The sequence below is a fragment of the Hemiscyllium ocellatum genome, chromosome 35 (assembly GCF_020745735.1).
Source record: "Hemiscyllium ocellatum isolate sHemOce1 chromosome 35, sHemOce1.pat.X.cur, whole genome shotgun sequence".
NCBI lineage: Eukaryota > Metazoa > Chordata > Chondrichthyes > Orectolobiformes > Hemiscylliidae > Hemiscyllium > Hemiscyllium ocellatum.
In genome coordinates this window covers 10,340,013-10,359,196 of record NC_083435.1, presented here as the reverse complement: position 1 = coordinate 10,359,196, position 19,184 = coordinate 10,340,013, and the positions used below count along the sequence as shown (strand labels likewise).

The window sequence follows — 19,184 nt, the reverse complement described above, 5'->3', positions numbered from 1 at the left end:
AGACAGACAGTCATCAGAGGCTGGAATAGAAGCCATATCTCTGACACTGTGAGGCAGCAGTGCTAACCACCGAGACACTCTTAATAATCAGTCAAATAATCAGATTAATTGCATTCAATAAATCTCTGGAACTAGGAGTGTATTAATAGCCATGAAACCACTACTAATTGTTTGGAGTGGGGTTCAGTGATGCCCATTAGAGGAAAAAAAAATCTGGCCTCTTTGTGAATGCAGACACAGACCTATTATCTGAAATGATTAGATTAGATTACTTACAGTGTGGAAACAGGTCCTTCGGCCCAACAAGTCCACACCGACCCGCCGAAGCGCAACCCACCCATACCCCCACATTCACCCCTTACCTAACACTACGGGCAATTTAGCATGGCCAATTCACCTGACCCGCACATCTTTGGACTGTGGGAGGAAACCGGAGCACCCGGAGGAAACCCACGCAGACACGGGGAGAACGTGCAAACTCCACACAGTCAGTCGCCTGAGTCGGGAATTGAACCCGGGTCTCTGGCGCTGTGAGGCAGCAGTGCTAACCACTGTGCCACCGTGCCGCCCACATTCCAATGATCCATCAAGCCACTCAGTTCAAGGGTGATTCAGGATTGGGAACAAATCACAACCTACCTCCCTTGAAAGGCAATAAAGAAAACAAACATCAGATCGAGCCGTTCAGACTGGACAAAAGGAGCTAACTATTCTGCTGAGGATGTGAAAGATACCGTACAAGTGAATGTGTTTAAGTCACCAGTGTGACCCATTAAAACCATAAATCTACCAATGTTCAAAAGGAGTTCCAATTCCCAATCAGACCAATTAATAAGCTTTTCCATTACAAATATATACTTTATTCATCAAAGGAAATATTTTGTATATAGTTAATGAAGCCTTTCAGATCTATACTCTCTTTGCTTTCAGAGAATGAAACAAACATTGAACTTTTTCCCTACTCACAACTAACCTCTTGGTATTTAATTGAGCGGTCAACAAGGTTCATTTACTGAATGGACCGTCTAGTTTTGCTTTGGCAGAAGGACCATACACGGTAGTCTTTCCCCAATGTTGCACTTTAGTGTGTCCCCCAGCATGTGCTCCTGAACCTTGGAATGTGCCAATCCGCAACACTCAAGTTTAAGGCAAATTAAAGCGTGTCTTTCACCGACTTAACAGTGTTTGTCTCAGCGAGGCCCAGAGAACAGACTGTAAAGCACAGAATAACATCTTATAACTTTGTTTCCTGTACCTGCCCATTGTTCACTCCAACCACCAACCTCCCTCACTGATGACTCTCCATCAGTCTCCTTCATGACAGCAATTCAAATACCGATCTGTCAATCTCAAAGTGTTCCGTTTGGCTATTGGTGAATTTAGCTGCCGATCATCCTGGGGCACAACCCCGGTCCAATGGAGTGTGTGATCGCGTGGACCGCCTCCCCAATCAGCAACGGGTTCCGCCACCAAGGAAGAGGAACCCTCCCGAACACCGGCGCCGATTGGCGGAGGGCGGTTTGGGGGCGCGCGGCAGGCATTGGCACCGCCTCTTCGCCGTGGCGTCAGGCCCCGCCTTCCAACCGTCAGCTCTTCGGTTGCCTCGGCGACGACGCGAGCCGCATTTTTTGAATTTGGTCCCAAGTCGGTCAGAGTTCGGCAGGTGAGTGAGGGAGTGGGGCGCAGGCGCGATCAGGGGCAGCAGGTGAGGGAGTGGGGCGCAGGCGCGATCAGGGGCAGCAGGTGAGGGAGGGAATGGGGTGCAGGTGAGCCCAGGTTCGGTGGGGGGAGAGAGGGTACCCCACCAGGCGTGTAGGTCCCAGAGAGCTGTCAGACTCGGGCCTAGTTCCTGAAATGAACCGAGGATGAAATATATGCACTAACAAAAAAGAAATCCACCGTGAAAAAATTTGCAAGGCAGCAAGCATCACGTTTTACAATCCCATCTCTGTAGCAATCCCATAGCTGTACCTAAAGCCAGCAAGTTTAGTTCCTGGTCTTAAACCCAGAATTAAAACCTGTGGGGCGACCGCAGATCAGATTTGCCTGCAAAGCATGTCTCAATGCAATCTTAGCTTCGACCTCCCAGCCCGTCAGCTCTGGAAAATCTCCCTAAACAGCTGAGTCTTGCTCTTTCTTTGCTTTAAACAGTCTCCTTTGGCCAAACGCAGAAAATGAAATTTCTGGAGAAACTGGGCAGGTCTGGCAGAATCTGTGGAGAGAAAACAAAGTCAATGTTTCACATTGACTGACTGCCCTTCTGAACTTCTTTAACCAAAGGGATGCTCATCTCTCCATGTGGCCCAATGTCACTTGCTAATTGCAAACCACTCCTGAGAAATTACCTGGTATGCTTCAAGGCACTATGTCAATGCATGTTGTCGAATGTCACTTAAGTTTGGTAAAGGGATTGTTTAATACATGCTGGATGACCCAATTCAGGTGCTAACAGGAATGTTGTGGAGTGGGGTGATATGAAGTGGTGCTAGCAGGGAACAGTAGTATGATTCATTTTGAGATGGTATGATACTAGCTGCCCTCTCTCTGATGGACATAAAAGATCCCATTGCACGATTTTGAAGAAAAACAAATGTTTTCCTGGTAGTACGGGTTGACATGACTGAAAAACAGGGACTTACTGTTGTTTGTTCCTTCCTAAACGGGCAGCTGGATTATGGAAGGTGCTACAGAAATGGAAGCCATTTCCTCCAAATAAGTCAGTGACAGTAAGACCCTGGAGCTAAGGCCCTATGTTGAATGCAGTTTGTCTTTTTCTAGGCATAGCTTAATTTCTTTAACTTTTTAAATTGCAGCAACAATGACCGGGAGGCCGCGTGGAGCTGCCAGACGGAGGGGACAAACGCCAAGGAGGAGATCACCATTGAGAGAGCCCCCTGCACGGTCACCTGCGAGAGCATCTCCTGTACGATCGCCACATGGGAGGAGGACACTAATGAGTCCCCGAAGGAGATCCCCGATTATCCCGAGTAGACCGAGTAAGGCCGATTTAGGATTTGATGTTCTTGCTGCGCCACTGCACACTCTTTTAGCCTCTCACTCCTAATACTTTGAGGCGACTGACCTGGCACTTCAAAGTAGGAGTGAAAGCAAACCATCCCAATATAAGATGATGTACTATACCGATCTAACTGACTTGGCGATGGGAAGGTGAACTGAAGTAAGTCATAGAGTAATAAAAATGTACAGCACGGAAACAGACCCTTCAGTCCGACTTATTGAGAATAAATGGGGAAGAAAATAAAGATTAAAAAATAGACAGTAAAGGTGTTGCTTGGTGACACCTGGCACATGTACTTCAATCAAATACGACAGATGAGCAGAAGAGGTGAGGTGAGGTGGGGGTGGGTGGTATGGTTTAGAAATTTGTGGATGATGGGAAATGGTTGTTGTGGTTGACTGGCTGGACAAATACTGAAGTATGCAGGAAAGTAACAGTGGACTAGTCAGATTGCCTAAAAAATAACAAATATAATTAAGGCCAGCAAAGTGTGAAGTGATGTATTTTGGGAAGGGCACACCAAGAACAGATAATAGTCAAAATGGGGTCCAAATTCTGAGAAGTGTCTTCTGCTTTTGATGCATGCCAATTGATGCCTGAAGGTTACATGACTGGATAGATGATGGGTGAAGAATTGAGTGTTTACATGTGGTGGTATTGTCCCTAAGCTTGGAGCAGGAGAGCTAGGTTCGTGTCCCACCTGATCCTGAGGTGTGTATTAGCAATGTTGAACAGATTGATGAAGGGAGAAAAAAATGATCCATTTGTGGTATTTCCTCTTGTTGCAACATAAAAGCACTAGCCAGACAGCAGCTAGAATATTGCATGCAGAGAGGCTGTAACCACAATTCAGAGATGTTATTTTTATTCTTTCGCTCTGTGGGATGTGGGTGCTGCTGGCTGGGCTAGTATTTATTCACCAGCCCTAGTTGTTCTTCAGAGTGTGGATGGAAAAGATAGACTGAATCTAAAAGTTAAAGTTCTAAATTGGAGGAAGGCTAATTTTGACAGTATTAGGCAAGAACTGTCAAACGTTGAGTGGGTGCAAATGTTTGCAGGCACAGGGACAGCTGTAAAATGCCCAGAGACGGTATGTTTCTATTAGGGAATGCTGGATGACTGGAAAAATTGATCAAGAAGAAGAAGGAAGCCTATGTCAGGTATACACAGCAGAGATCGAGTGAATCCTTAGAAGAGTATAAAGAGTATAAAAGTGTATGCTTAAGAGGGAAATCAGGAGGGCATGAGATAGCTTTGGCAAATAGGGTTGAGGAGAATCCAAGCGGATTTTATAAATATGTTAAGGACAAAAAGGTAACTCTGGAGAGAATAGGGCCCCTCAATGATCAGCAAGATGTGTGGAACTGCAGGAGATGGGGAGATACTAAATGAGTATTTTGTATTAGTGTGGTGCTGGAAATGCCCTTGAACTCTGTGGGAAGCTAGCGAAGTGATTGTTGGGCCACTTGATTGAGATATTGGTAATATCAATAGGCACAGGTGAGGTGCCAGAAGACTGGAGGTTAGCTAATGTGCTGCCACTATTAAAGAAAAGTGATAAGGAAAAGCCAGGGATCTATAGAACAGTGAGCCTGACATCAGTGGTGGGCAATTTGTTGGAAGTAATTCTGAGGAACAGGATGTACATGTATTTGGCAAAACAGGGACTGATAAGGGATAGTCAACATGGTTTTGTGCATAGGAAATTGTGTCTCGTGAAGTTGATTGAGTTTTTTGAAGAAGTGACAAAGAGGATTGATGAGGGTAGAATGGTAGACATGATTTATATGGTCTTCAATAAGGCATTCAATAAGGTAGTAGACTGGTTAGCAAGGTTAGATCACATGGAATATAGGGAGAACTAGCCATTTGAATATTGAACTGGCGTGAAGGTAAAAGGGAGAGGGTGGGTGTGGGGGTTTGCCTTTCAGACTGGAGGCCTGTGACCAGTGATGTGCCACAAGGATCAGTGCTGGGTCCACTGCTTTTTATCATTTATATAAATAATTTGGATATAAACATAGGAGGTATAGTTGGTAAGTTTGCAGATGACACCAAAATTGGAGGTGTAGTGGACAGCCAAGAAGGCTACCTCAGAGTACAATGGGATCTTGAGCATTTTATCTCTCCACCCTTCAGGCACTTTACCTGTATTCCTGATGAAGGACTTTTGCCCGAAACTTCAATTTTCCTGCTCCTTGGATGCTGTCTGAACTGCTGTGCTTTTCCAGCACCACTTTAATCCAGAATCTTGATTAGATGGACCAAGGAGAGGCAGATGGAGTTTAATTTAGATTAATGTGAAGTGCTGCATTTTGGAAAGACAAATCAGGACAGGACTTGCACATTTAATGGTAAGGTCCTGGGGAGTGTTGCTGAACAAAGAGACCTTGAAGCGCAGATTCGTAGTTCCTTGAATGTGGAGTCTCGAGTAGTGAAGAAGGCATTTGGTATGCTTTCCTTTATTCGTCATTGCATTGAGTATTGGGAGGTCATGTTGCGGCTGAACAGGACATTAGCTGGCCACATTTTGAATATTATGTGCAATTCTGATTCTCCCTCCTATAGGAAAGACGTTCTGAAAACTGAACGGGTTCAGAAAAGGTTTACAAGGATGTTGCCAGAATTGGGGTGTTCGAGCTATAGGGAGAGGCTGAATAGGCTGGGGCTGTTTTCCCTGGAAGTGGTGGAGGCTGTCGGGTGACTTCTTAGAGGTTTATAAAATCATGAGGGTCATGGCTAGGGTAAATAGACTAAGTTGAAAATGTGTTGCTGGAAAAGCGCAGCAGGTCAGGCACCATCCAAGGAGCAGGAGAATCGACGTTTCAGGCATGAGTCCTTCTTCCTGAAGAGCCATTCCTGAAGAAGGGCTCATGCCCAAAACGTCAATTCTCCTGCTCCTTGGATGCTGCCTGACCTGCTGCGCTTTTCCAGCAACACATTTTCAGCTCTGATCTCCAGCATCTGCAGTCCTCACTTTCTCCTAAATAGACAAAGTGTTTTCCCTGGAATGGGGGAATCCAGAACTGGAGGCCATAGGTTTAGGGTGAGATGGGGATGATTTAAAAGGGACCTAAGGGGCAATGTTTTCATGCAGAGGATGGTGCATGTATGGAATGTGCTATCAGAGGATGTGTGGAGACTGGTGCAGTTACAACATTTAAAAGTCATCTGGATGGGTATATGAATAGGAAGGGCTTAGAGAGAAATAGGCCAAGTGCTGGCAAATGGGACTAGATCAGTTTAGGATTTCTGGTCGGCATGGATGAGTGGACTGAAGAGTCTGTTTCTGTGCTGTGCACCTCTCTGACTGAAAAATTTCAGCATTGATGAAAGGTCAGGTGAGCTGACATTACTTTCTTTGGAACAGAGGAGGCTGAGGAGATGCTGAAGTGTCATCTATAAAATTCTGAAAGATCAGGACAGAGTTGGTAAGAAGGATCCTTTATCTGAGAGGCTGGTTGGTTGAGGAGGGGAGGTAGGAGGAATTCTTAAATTTTAAGTATCGTAGAATCCCTACAGTGTGGAAGCAGGCCATTCAGCCTATTGAGTCTAGAACAACTTTCCAAAGAGCATCCTACCCAGATCCACAGCCCCGACCCTATCACTGTAACCTTGCATTTTCTGTGGCTAATCCACCTAGCCTGCACATCCTTGGACACCATGAGCAATTTACCATGGTCTGCACATTTTTGGAATGTGGGAGGAAGCTAATGCAGACGCAGGAAGAATGTGCAAACTCAACATTCCACTCTCCAGAAAGTCGCCTGAGGGAGGAATTGAACCCCAGCCCCTGGCACTGTGAGGCAATAGTGCTAACCACCTTGCCATAATTGGTGGAAAACATTACATGGATCTTTGAGCGTTCTTTTCAGTCAGAGTGATGGACTCCTTCTAAACAGTTCTGCCTGAAAGGCTGATGGATATAGAAACCTTCATCATGCTTTGAAAAAACTCTCATATGCACTTGGTGCAACCAATAAGGCTGCAGACCAAGAGCTGGAAGGTGGGATAAACTAGACAGTTTTTATTTTTATTTGGGGATGCAATTTTTTTTACGTATTTCAATGTTTTATACCAGCAGTGAGTAATGGATGTGGTAAACTCTGTTAAGTAAGGTTTTGTACCCAAGAGACACTTGCTACTGTCACAGTTTGCAGAATTTTATATATTCAAATTCATGGACACATTAGTGTGTTGGTTTTTCTCCATAGTGGGAATCTGTTCAGCAAACTTGAATTTACAAGCATGTCCCAAGCCACAACCCATCCAATCTCATTGACCTCGGAGGTGTGACTATTTAGAAAGGTTCTGCACGTGAGCTGCCGAAACATTTCCACAAGAAAATGCCACAATTTTGTGGGAGCAAATGTATGGTGCAGGCAATGGCAAGATCAGGAATAAGAGGAGGAATAGACCACACACTTCTCGAGCTCTTTGTGGGCAGCACGGTGGCACAGTGGTTAGCACTGCTGCCTCCCAGCGCCAGAGGCCCAGGTTCTATTCCCGCCTCAGGCGACTGACTGTGTGGAGTTTGCACGTTCTTCCCGTGTCTGCGTGGGTTTCCTCCGGGTGCTCCGGTTTCCTCCCACTGTCCAAAGATGTGCTGGTCAGGTGATTTGGCCATGCTAAATTGCCCATAGTGTTAGGTAAGGGGTAACAGCAGAACACTGCTGTATGGGTGGGTTGCGCTTCGTGAGTCGGTGTGGACTTGTTGGGCCGAAGGGCCTGTTTCCACACTGTAAGTAATCTAATCTAATCTCTCTCTGCTGTTCAAATGGACTGTGGCTGATCTTTATGTCAAATCTTACCTGTCCAATCCTTTCAAAATCCCATTGCAGCCTTAATTTAGCATAGTGTTGGAGCATCCCACTACGCTTTGGGAGTAGAGAATTCCAAAGATTCCCAACCCTTTCAAGAAAGAAACATCTGCTCAAATGGTCATTGCCCTATCCTGGGGCTGCCTCACTGTGTCCTAGGTTTCGTGATCAATAGAAACAATGTTTCAAAGTCAACCCTATCAAGCTCCTTCACTTTCTTGTTTGTTGTTCAGTAAGATCCTATGGCCATGTCTGGGGAACAGCAGGGCAGTTCACCGCATTTCCTGATGAAGGGCTTTTGCCCAAAACATCGATTCTCCTGCTCCTCGGATGCTGCCCGGCCTACTGTGCTTTTCCAGCAACCCCCACTCGACTCTAATCTCCAGCATCTGCAATCCTCACTTTCACCTAGTTCTCCGCACTTTCCCGGCCGATATTTGCCCATGAGGAGTGAAGACGATTGTGGGCCCATCTGCAAATTGCTGCATTTAGGAGCCTGCTGTGTGCAGGCTGACTGCTGCACTTTCCTCTGGCATGCATACCCTTCAAAAAGCACTTCCGTGGCTGTCCATTGGTTTAGAGGTGGCCTGTGTTTGTGACTATTGGCCATAATCTTTTCTTATGTATGTAATCGTTCTTGGGTTGCAAGTTGGCACTGGAAAATCTATCATTTGTTACTTAATGTAAATTGTCCTTGAGGATAGTGAGCTTTGAAGGGCGCCCGAAACGTCGGTTCTCCTGTTCCTTTGATGCTGCCTGACCTGCTGCACTTTTCCAGCAACACATTTTTAAGCTCTGATTTCCAACATCTGCAGTCCTCACTTTCTCCCAGCTTTGAAATGTAGCCTAGTACGCATGCACTCACTGTGCTGTCAGGGAAGGTGTCCCAAAGTTTTGATTTAGCTAAGTGCACATCATTCCTTACCTTCTGCTTTTTTTTGTAAAACATATGTTGCTTCCCCACTGCCCTTTGTACATTTGGCATATTGACCTAATCATCAGTGTAAAAAGCCCTGATTTTCATTCATTGGATAAAGCCATATGAAGCTGTCATTTTCATCAGCGTATCTTTGAACAGCCAACATCACAAGGCTGCTTGTAGGTGCTGGCCAACCACCTGGGAATCTTACTAACAGAAGGGGATGTTCTCAGCTAAGTACCTCCAATGCTGGGTTTCAGTTCTCACTTGACAAACTAACACTCAGGCGTGCGCTAAGCAGAGGTTGACATGTTCCTGTGACAATGGGTAATTGAGAGTTTGGCTTGCTAGTTGGAGTGTGTCCAGTGAAGAATGTGTCTGTTTGCAGGAGATCAGCCGCCTGTCACTCGGAGAAGGTTCCGCCCAGGCACCAGGGCCTTGATGGAAATCCGCAAATATCAGAAATCCACTGACTTGCTTATCCGCAAGCTACCGTTTAGCAAACTGGTGAGTCACAACCACAGTTCCCAAATTCTGGGGGCTCAGCGTTGATCTTTTACTTCACTGGCAGTTATAAGCATTAAATAGAGCATCTTATCGGGTCAGTAAACTATACAGCTCAATGTTTAATTCTGTTTTCTGCAGAGAAAGGGAACAGTCCGTGGGTGAAATGATAAAACCTCTAAAGAGGTAGGGTGCCGAGGCTCTTAGGAGAAAGTGAGGACTGCAGATGCTGGAGATCAGAGCTGAAAATGTGTTGCTGAAAAAGCGCAGCAGGTCAGGCAGCATCCATGAGCCCTTCTTCAGGAATCGACGTTTCGGGCACAAGCCCTTCCTCATTCCTGAAGAAGGGCTTGTGCCCGAAACGTCGATTCTCCTGCTCCTTGGATGCTGCCTGACCTGCTGCGCTTTTCCAGCAACACATTTTCAGCTGCCGAGACTCTTAGAAAGTTTCAGGCGCGTGAGTCTTCCAAAGGCCGCAGGTTTTGTAACATCCTGTAGAATACTGCAGAGGCTGGAAATCTGAAACAAACAGCAGAGACGTTAGTGGGTCCAGGGAGAGAGAAACAGTGTTAATATTTCGAGTCCAGTATGACTTGTCTGCAGCTGGTGAGGAGGTTAAACAGGAGATGTAGTGTTGAGCTAGTTCAAGTGCTGTGTCTAGTTCTGGGACGTCCTATCTCCACAAAGGGTAAGAGGAGATAACGCCAGCAGGAATGAGGAGCTTTAGATATGAGAAAAATCTGGGATCCTTCACCGTCATATAAGGTGAGTGGGTAGAGAGGGTAAAATTGCCAGGATTTTGATAAAATAACTGGGGAGAATCTGCTTCCAGCATTAGCACATAGGTTGACAATTGATCAGCTGAAATGAGTAAAGAATGCAATTTGATGGAGTTTGTGGACCCTCTGACAGAAACAGGTAAATCCCAGGCATCTTTTTAAAGTCAGCACAGAAGGGGTGGTCTGCAGGGCCTCCCCTGTCATGCTTTAGCCTATTAGTTCTGCAAACCCAGCAAGCTGTGTGAGAGAAGCACCGCCACTGCTGAGTGGTGGTAGTTTGCATCAAAATCATTTGACTGGTTGTTGACTGTTTGCTTTCGCTTTCATTGAAGTTGCAGTATTTTATCACAGGGTGATAGGGGCACAGAGAGAGCCCGCTTGGCCCATTATGACTCTTTGGTAGAGCCACACATAAGAACATAAGCAATAGGAGCAGGATTAAAAATCACACAACACCAGGTTATAGTCCAACAGGTTTATTTGCAAGCACTAGCTTTCGGAGTGCTGCTCTTTCATCAAGTGGTTGTGGAGTATATGAGTAGTATATGGAGTGGGAGCAGGTTATCAGGCATGTTGAGTCTGCCCTGCCATTCAATAAGATCTTGACTGATCTTTTCGTGGACTCAACTCCGCTTACCTTTCTGCTCACTGTAACCTTTACTGTTCAAAAATCCATCTTTGCCTCAAAATCATTCAACAAGGCAACTTCAACTGCATCACCTCAGGAGGGAATTCCACAGATTCACAAACCTTTCAGTGAAGAAGTTCCTCCTCAACTCAGTCCTAAATCTGCTTCCCCTGGTTTTGAGACTGTGCTCCTTTGTTCTAGTTTCGCCTGCCAGTGGAAACTTAATATTAAATTAATACTGCTCCTCCCCCTCTACTTTCCTGTGACTGTTCTTTTCTTTTTGAGCGCTTCTTGCCTCTCTTCAGGTGTTTTCGACAACAAAGATAATCCCTGGTAGCACTTTGAGAAAGAGGCCTGGGGAGAGAGAGGGGTAAGTGGGGGTGGTGTGGGCATTCTCAGTGCTTAACACTAATGGTCTTTCTGAACTCCTTCTTTCCAGGTTCGTGAAGTGGCTTGTCGTTTTGCCAGGGGCATTGAGTTCAGATGGCAAGCCAATGCTTTGCTGGCATTGCAGGAGGTAATGGCTGCCGATATTCTTGAATCATATTTGTCGTGATTTAGAAGTTAACTGTCTGATGAAGGGCACTGACAATTATTTTATTCCCCCTCTGTATTTTATTTTCTTTTGCAATTGCCAAAAAGCCTGAGGTAGTTTAGGAATGATTTGAAATATTCACTTGGTTGTGCAGAACACTGCTGTAAAAAGAGACCTGTTGCCAAAACTTTTCCTCTTCCACTCATCAGGACAATTGCAAAAATGTAAAATTTTAAGCAACCACAAAAATTTGTACCCCAAAACAAATTACAGGTATACTGCATCTAACAAATCAACTTTGGCTCAAATGTAACAAAATTAGAAATTGCTGGCAAAACGCAGCATTTGTGGAGAGAAAGTAGAGTTAATGTTTTGGGTTCAGCTACCCTGCTTCAGAATCTGTCTCAGGTTTTGCTATAGGGGAAAATAGGAACCTGTAGGCTCCCCAAGCTTATCTGTGCTCACTAAAAGCAACATACATTTCTATGCAGTGCCCCCACTCTCTACAAACAGGGCTATGTTCAAACCGTGTTCCTGCATTTTAATAATCTGGAATTAAAGAGAGCCTACAGTTTTCTGTAGCTTTCTCCATGACAACACTTTAGCCAATTAGAGTCAACTTACCAGTCAATTAATGTGAATTAACTAATTTTCTCCCTTGGCATAAATTGTTGTGATTGTTTGTTTGAAATTTGGCACTGTTGTGTTTATGGAAAAGCATATCCGGTCAGACAGCATCTGAGCAGCAGGATAATTGACATTTCGAGCACAAGCTCTTCATCAGGAAACTTATGCTTGAAATTGGATCGGGTGTGCTTTTCCAGCACCACAGTCTTCGACTCTGATCTCCAGCATCTGCAGTCCTCACTTTCTCCCACTCTTGTGTTTATCCTGAGCAATGACAGATGAACAGCTTTGGCACATGCCATTGATAGAACAATTGGAAATGTCTTGGGAGGCTTAGGCGTGTGAGAAAGTCAAAAGATCAGAATCACGGTATGAGGAGCAGAACTTGTCAATTGTTTAACCCCAAATGAGAATGAGGTGGATGAAGGGATTTGGGAATGGTGCAGGAAAGGATTTAGATTCAAATCCCACCATGCCAGATGGTGAAATTTGAACTCCATAAAAGTCTGGAGTAAAATGCTGGCTTTAAAAAGGCACATAAAATAATTCTTGTGAAAACCCAGCTGGTTCACTAATATCCTCTGGGGGAGGCAATGCACCAGATCTGACCTATTTGTGACTCCAGTGCCACAGCATTGTGGTTGACTCTCTGGGCATTTAGGAATAGGCAATAAATGTCAGCCGAGGCAGCAATTCCCAGGTAATGTCCACTTCCATACTGTTGTGGTTTTCCTAATTGAGGCCAGGGATCATGCCAGCAACATTGGGCCTAGAGTTCAAATCAGCAATGTGGGGGATTGCAGAAAGAGTGAGTACGATAATCATAGAATCCCGACAGTGTGGGGGCAGGTCACTTGGCCCATGAGTCCACACTGACCTTCTGAGGAGCATTCCACCAAGACCCATACCATCCCTGTAAGTCTACATTTCCCATGGTGTATCCATCTAGCATGCACATCCTGGACAATTCAGCATGGCTAATTCACCTAAACCACACATCTGTGTGTGAAAAGAAGTCTTTGGACTGTGGGAGGATACCCATGCAGAATCACAAACTCCACGCAGACAGTCACCCAAGGCTGGAATTGAACCCAGATCCTTGGCTCTGTGAGTCACTGTACCACACCTGGGTATCACAGAAGCTTACAATATTGGAGGAGGCCATGCGATCCCTTATACTCATGCCGACCCTTCGGAAGATCAGTCACGCTAGCCCCAGACCCTTACCTTTACGTCTGGTCACTCTGTTAGTTCCTTATTGAGACCCACAAAAATAATATTAAAATAATAACCAGCTCCGCAGTTGTCAGAGTTGCAATACTAACAATGTCCAGTAAGTGGCAGTATTTTACTGCTATGTGATCTTCTACTGCGAATGTGAGTGATCTTCCAGCTTCCCCGTCTCTCTGTATGTGTGTGTGTCTCTCTCTCTCATGCACACACGATCCTGAGGTCAGACAAAAAGCCTTAGTGAGAGTGGAATAATTCACCCAAAGAGACCAGCCTCCCCCAGTCCCAAACGGATCATTAAATTAACCAACGTAATTAATTGAAGTAAATGAATCGAAGCAACAAGTGGGTGAAACTCCAGTCAACTTCTGGGATCCACAAAGACAGTATTTGATGAAGAAGCTTTAGTTTTTAATGAAGGCTAATTTCCCTTCATTTAAACAGAAAGGTGTTTCCAACAACAAAAGTTGCCAACCCTGCAGCCTCCCTCTGGCATCTCCAGGAATTGAAGCTTAATCTCCTGCACACTGCTGTGATGTGAGCCAAAGTAAAATCTAAAAACAAAGTGTACTTGTTGGTGATCAGGGTGGGGTATCGGTTGTTTGTTAAAGCAGAGTGTTATTTAAAATCATAGAATCTCTGCAGCGTGGAAAGAGGCCGTTCGGCCCATCGAGTTTGCACCAACCTGCCAAAGGGTGTGTCCCACCCAGACCCACGCCCACTCCTACCCTATCCCTGTAACCCTGTATTTTCCATGGCCAGTCCTCCTACCCTGCACATCTTTGGATAGTGGGAGGAAACCCACACAGATACAGGGAGAACATGCAAACTCCACACAGACAGTCACCCAAAATTGGAGTTGAACCTGGGTCCCTGGTGCTGTGAGACAGCAGTGCTAACAACTGTGTCACTCAGTTGCACTATTACTGGAGGGGGAAGAATCAAATAATGTTAAAATCTCCAAGAATAGACTCAGTCAGCTTCGGCAACCCCAAACCCACTCCATTGTAATTCTGAGATTCAGGATCAGCATGAAACATGTTTTAAAGTTATGTCTATAATGAGCATGTGAATGACTATAAACAGGGGCTGGGGGTGTTCTACGGGGTATCCTGGCTCAGTTATTCCTCTACCAACATGCTTAAACATTTTTTTAAAGTTGACACATTCTCATACGGACAAAGAAGAAAGAAAATTACAGCACAGGATCAGGCCCTTTGGCCCTCCAAGCCCATGCTGATCCAGATCCTCTATCTAAACCTGTCTCTTATTTTCTAAGGATCTGTATCCCTCTGCTCCCTGCCTGTTCATGTATCTGTCCAGACACATCTTATCGTGCCAGCCTCTAACACCTCTGCTGGCAATGCGTTCCAGGCTCCCACCACCCTCTGCGTAAAGAACTTTCCACGCATATCTCTCTTAAACTTGTTCCCTCTCACCTTGAACTCATGACCTCTAGTAATTGAGTCCCTTGCTCTGGGAAAATTGCTTCCCGCTATCCACCCTGTTGATATCCCTCATGATTTTGATGACCTCTCTCAGGTCCCTCCCTCAACCTCCGTCCTTCTAATGAAAATAATCCTAATCTACTCAAGACCTCTTCATAGCTAGTGCCCTCCATACCAGACAACATCCTGATGAATCTCCCTCTGCACCCTCTCCAAAGCAACCACATCCTTTTGGTAATGTGGCCAAACCAAAGTCCTGTACAACTGTAACATGACCTGCCAACTCTTGTACTCAATATAGACATGTTGCTGTTTGTGAGATGTCGATGTACACACATTGGTTGCCAGTTTTCTGATGTTGTAACAGTGACTTTGCTAAATAATTTGTTGTCAGGAAAGCACTTTGGGATGCCCAGAAATCATGACCAGGCACCCATAGAGACAAAAGCTTCCCTTCCTGTTTCCTTTTCTCTCCTCTTTTCTAAGACTGGATCATGATGCCTTGATTTGATGTTCCTCTTCTTTCCCCAGGCAGCTGAGGCCTTCCTGGTGCTGCTTCTGGAAGATGCCTACCTCTGTACCCTGCATGCCAAGAGAGTCACTCTGTTCCCAAAGGACCTTCAGCTCGCCCGCAGGATAAGGGGCATTCAGGAAGGTCTGGGCTAAAGGAATGAGGGAAAATTCTCCTCTCAGTATTAACCCATTCCTACCCCCTCTCCTATCCATTGGTGTTACGTAATCACCTGAAGAAAACGACTAAGTTAAAACTGTATGCAAGGAGACAGAGGGCTACGAGAGCTATGGTCTGGCACCGATGTCTGCTTCATGTTCCTGCTACACATCTCTCGGCACAAGAGCCCATTGCATTATTGTAGCATAGCCATTTTAGTTCTGCTTTTAAGTCTATACCCTGGTTGTTCTGTGTCTTGTGAATTTTAATTGTTTTGTGCTTTTACACTTTTCAATGTGTCAGATGGCTCTTTCATAGGAGAGCAGCTGATTTGTCATTTAGCATCTCCGATCTACGATCCAAATGCTGACTCTGCTCTGATTTCCCAGTACCCACACATACACCCTCTCAGCAATGCTTTTTTTTAATTTAGCAATTTTATCTGTCACCGTCTCATGTAACATGTAACTCACCAGATGGTTGTGGAGTTGGTGGTTACTGGGCCAGAGCGAGTGATTGACATCAGAGATTAGGGTCAAGCTGCAATGAGGACTGACAGCTGATCAGGATGAGTATGGCCAGTATTGCAGTGTCTGTGCTGTTCAACATCAGGGCTACATTCTTACACACTTTTAACATGCTTGGTACCAGCTGCTTTTAACTGCCTGGCCTACGTGCATAAAGCATATTTTTAGTGTTTTAAAAAGTGTTCATCAGAAAGCTGTTGCTTTCAGTGAATTCCTTGCAGGTTTTGGTGCTTTGGATTAGTTTGTGCCTTCCTGTGGGAGATGACATCAGGGAGATTGCAGACAGAAACCCCACCTGAGCAACTCATGTCAACCAGTGGCTCCCCAGCAGTCTCTCTCCCTTCACGAAGTTTTATGCTTTAAAGGATCTGAATGTCTCTTCACTCTGCTGAGCATTCATGATTGGGATGAGGTGGGAGTAAGGGGACTGGGAGTCACTGATCTCCAGGGTGCTCTCATTCCCTCCCCCGCCCTCACTGAAGGTCTGGAAAGTTTCTGTGAGGTTGAAGTTTCGTTGTTTGAGTGGTTTAAAGAAAATGCACGTGTTGGGCAGGGGGAAGGACCTCTGACCTGGTCTGAACTGAAACAAGAACTTGGAGAGGGAAGAGGCAATGGCCTGTACTTGCCTCACCACGAGCCCAGTTACATAGCGCTAGGCTGGAGGACAGGACTGAAGACAGCCTCCGAAGGATCTGCCAGTCCTGGCTCTTACCTGGCACCTGTGTGATACCCCCGAGACCTGTCTCTTGTCTGGTAGCTGTGGGACTGCACCCATTGTAGAATAAAGAGTATAGAATAAACTGAACCTAAACCACAAGGAGTATCAATGAAAGATTACATATCTTGCAGCTGTCATGTTTGAAAGATTATAGCTGTTTGTTGAGGTGGGAGAACTCCTTCCGTCTTCCTCTCTAGTCAAATAGGTTTCCCTGGACTAAAAATGAAGAGTCTCCAAGCTAAGAATTTTAAAATTTTGGCTTAATCTGCTTTTCCTTTTATATTTTCTAATCAGTGTTTTTAATCATTTATTCAACCCTTTTAAAGCAAGTGTGAAATTTGATAATTATTTTAGTCCTGTTTTCCAGCCATTGCCTTAACCAAGCAACCTCGTTACAACTTATCTGCTTGGCTGAAAAACTGTCTTAAAGTTTGTTGTCCATGGTTGGGAGGTTGGCCTGGATCACGTCTGGCCTATATCGTTTTAATTGGCACAGTGGATTTCTTGAAGGGAAAGAGCAAATGAGACTTGTCAGCCAGACAGGTAGAATCACCAAAGATTATGAGTATGGGAAGTATTTAAATTGTGTTTCTTCGCTTGTCCTATTAGGTACCATTGATGTGACCTCCCTGTTCAGATTCTGTGGCTCGGAGCACACACTGATAATTAGTTTTTCAGTTTTGTTTTTAAATAATGGTGGTTTTAAAGAAAATCTTTACTGAATATCACTGCTGTGCTGTCGGTGCCTTGTCAAGTGGAAGATTACAAGCACCAACAGCAGGTATTGCCTGTCTAACCATTTAGGTATATGTCCATTTATTGATTGTACATGCAACCTTATAATTATGTGAAGTTTCAGATGACTCCAATGGGATTTTGATGCCTAAAGCCTTATTGTGACCTGGGATGGTGAGTAGGGGGTGAGACAGCTTCTCTTTGCTTAAGGACCGATCTTTTGGAAATGATGCCATTGACCCGACAGTACACTTGGTCAAGCTCACACTTGACTAGTACTCACTCCCATCAGACTTCCAGTGACCTGAGCGTTTAATCAATAATTGTCGAACTCCCAATACCGTGCTTTTGTTTTAAGTTGTCACGTAAGACCTTTCTTTGTTGATTTTAGTTTTTGCATTGAGATTCTGTCAATCGCATCATGATGCTAACCCTTTCTAGTTTCCCCAGAGGAGTAAAATGTGGCCTTTCCTCGACCCAATGCCCTCTGAATCCCCTCCATCCCCACCACCACCTTCTAAGATCGAACCATTCCCTGGGTGAGTTCCTGATGCTGGAGGGGGCTACTCCTCCCATCATACCTGTGTCAGATGTTTGAGAAAGCTCTCCTGTGAGTCCCATTCCCTATTCCCATCACTCCCAGTCCGTACATACTTTTTGCTTCAACCCTGAAAATGTCTCTTGTTCAAGTTTATTTCCTCCTTGGACATCTGGTTCCTGCTTCCTGATATACCTCTACGTTATCTCTGCAGACAATGACAATGCAAACAGCTCGCATACAAGTGACTTTTGTCATGCGAGGACTCAATGAGCATTGAGAGACAGGATTCCTCTGTTATGTTCGCTCTTGCTCTCTCTCTCTCAGCTAAGAACCACTTGTTGATGTGATGGGAAAAGGGTGTAATTGAACAGGACAAGACCAGACAGGGTTATACAAATTGAGCAATTAGAAGCTTAGAAAGCTAGCCACATGCAACCACTGGGTGAATTTGAGCAAAAGGGAGCTTACCTCAACCCACGACAATTGTGAATTTTACTCATGTATCGGAGAGGATTCAGTATACAATCCTGCTTTGAAACACGTCCCAAGGACTTCAGTTTGTAAATAGAGTTTAAGGAAAAATTGTTTTCACAAGCAAATTTAGTGTGGGCGGGAAGACGGGGGTTGTTTTTGTATTTTCTAACTGGGATGAACAATGCAATAAAATGATTTGATCATTGGCTAAGCTTGAAATCCTGGATAATTCAGTAACAAACTTTGTTGAGCCAGACATGAATGGAAGTGATCATTTGGCTTGAATCTTATTAAATGGTGTATGGTATAGAGTTTGGTTTCAGATACAATTTTGGAAAGTTTATTCCAAGAAGATAATATTGTATCCTTGCTCCCACAGCAGGACTTGTCCAAAATACAGTTTGAAGAGTTGTGATAGGAATCCATCATGTCTCCCCTTGAACCTGTTCTGTCACATAGTCTTTCAGCTCAAGATCACTTTCCCTCAGTCTCTGATAGTGCCCCCACAGCTCTCTGGAGTAGAGAATACCAAATCTTTACAACTTCGTGTGAAGCAATTTCCCCTCAACCCCGTCCTAATTGATCCCAAGATTCTGGATTCAGCAGTTAGATCAAAATGTCACCAAAAATGTTCTGTTTCAATTAACTCACCTCCCACAAACTCCTGAAAATAGCTACCCTACTGGCCTGTTTATTGTGTGTGTTGGACAATGGTATATATGTTTTCATCAGTGCTGGTCATGGGAGTGGCTGCAAAACAACGAATCTGCCCAGCTCCTCTTCCCAGGGTCTTTACTATAGTCACCTGAGACAGCGACCAACACTGGATGAATATACTGGTGAAAGTTGTAGACTGACGAAGAGCTCAAGGGGTTAGGGAAAGGTTAATGATTTTCCTTAGATTTTCGTAAATCAGTCCCCTTTTATGGATCTCACTCTCCCAACTGTTAGGGAAGCTTATGGGTTACCTGGAATGCAGTATCCCATCAGAGATGGTATTGTCCAAATGA

At 44.8% G+C, this 19,184-nt stretch overlaps 1 protein-coding gene across 1 annotated transcript; it reads left to right on the top strand.

Annotated features, from left to right (window-relative positions):
- Positions 1 to 1,713: 1,713 nt before the first annotated feature.
- LOC132833000 (histone H3-like centromeric protein A) lies at positions 1,714 to 18,380 on the top strand. The gene is made up of 5 exons (XM_060851271.1): positions 1,714 to 1,743; positions 2,814 to 2,996; positions 9,147 to 9,265; positions 11,109 to 11,186; positions 15,041 to 18,380. Exons 2-5 carry the CDS (start codon positions 2,819 to 2,821, stop codon positions 15,173 to 15,175), a joined length of 510 nt encoding a protein of 169 aa, XP_060707254.1. The 5' UTR covers positions 1,714 to 1,743; positions 2,814 to 2,818; the 3' UTR covers positions 15,176 to 18,380.
- The last annotated feature ends 804 nt before the right edge of the window (positions 18,381 to 19,184 follow it).

Excerpts from the sequence above, each read along its gene's own strand:
- LOC132833000 (XM_060851271.1), top strand. The coding sequence starts at position 2,819 with ATGACCGGGAGGCCGCGTGGAGCTGCCAGACGGAGGGGACAAACGCCA. Across the intron at positions 2,997-9,146 it reads GATTATCCCGAGTAGACCGA|GAGATCAGCCGCCTGTCACT; the intron begins GTAAGGCCGATT and ends GTCTGTTTGCAG. Across the intron at positions 9,266-11,108 it reads AGCTACCGTTTAGCAAACTG|GTTCGTGAAGTGGCTTGTCG; the intron begins GTGAGTCACAAC and ends CCTTCTTTCCAG.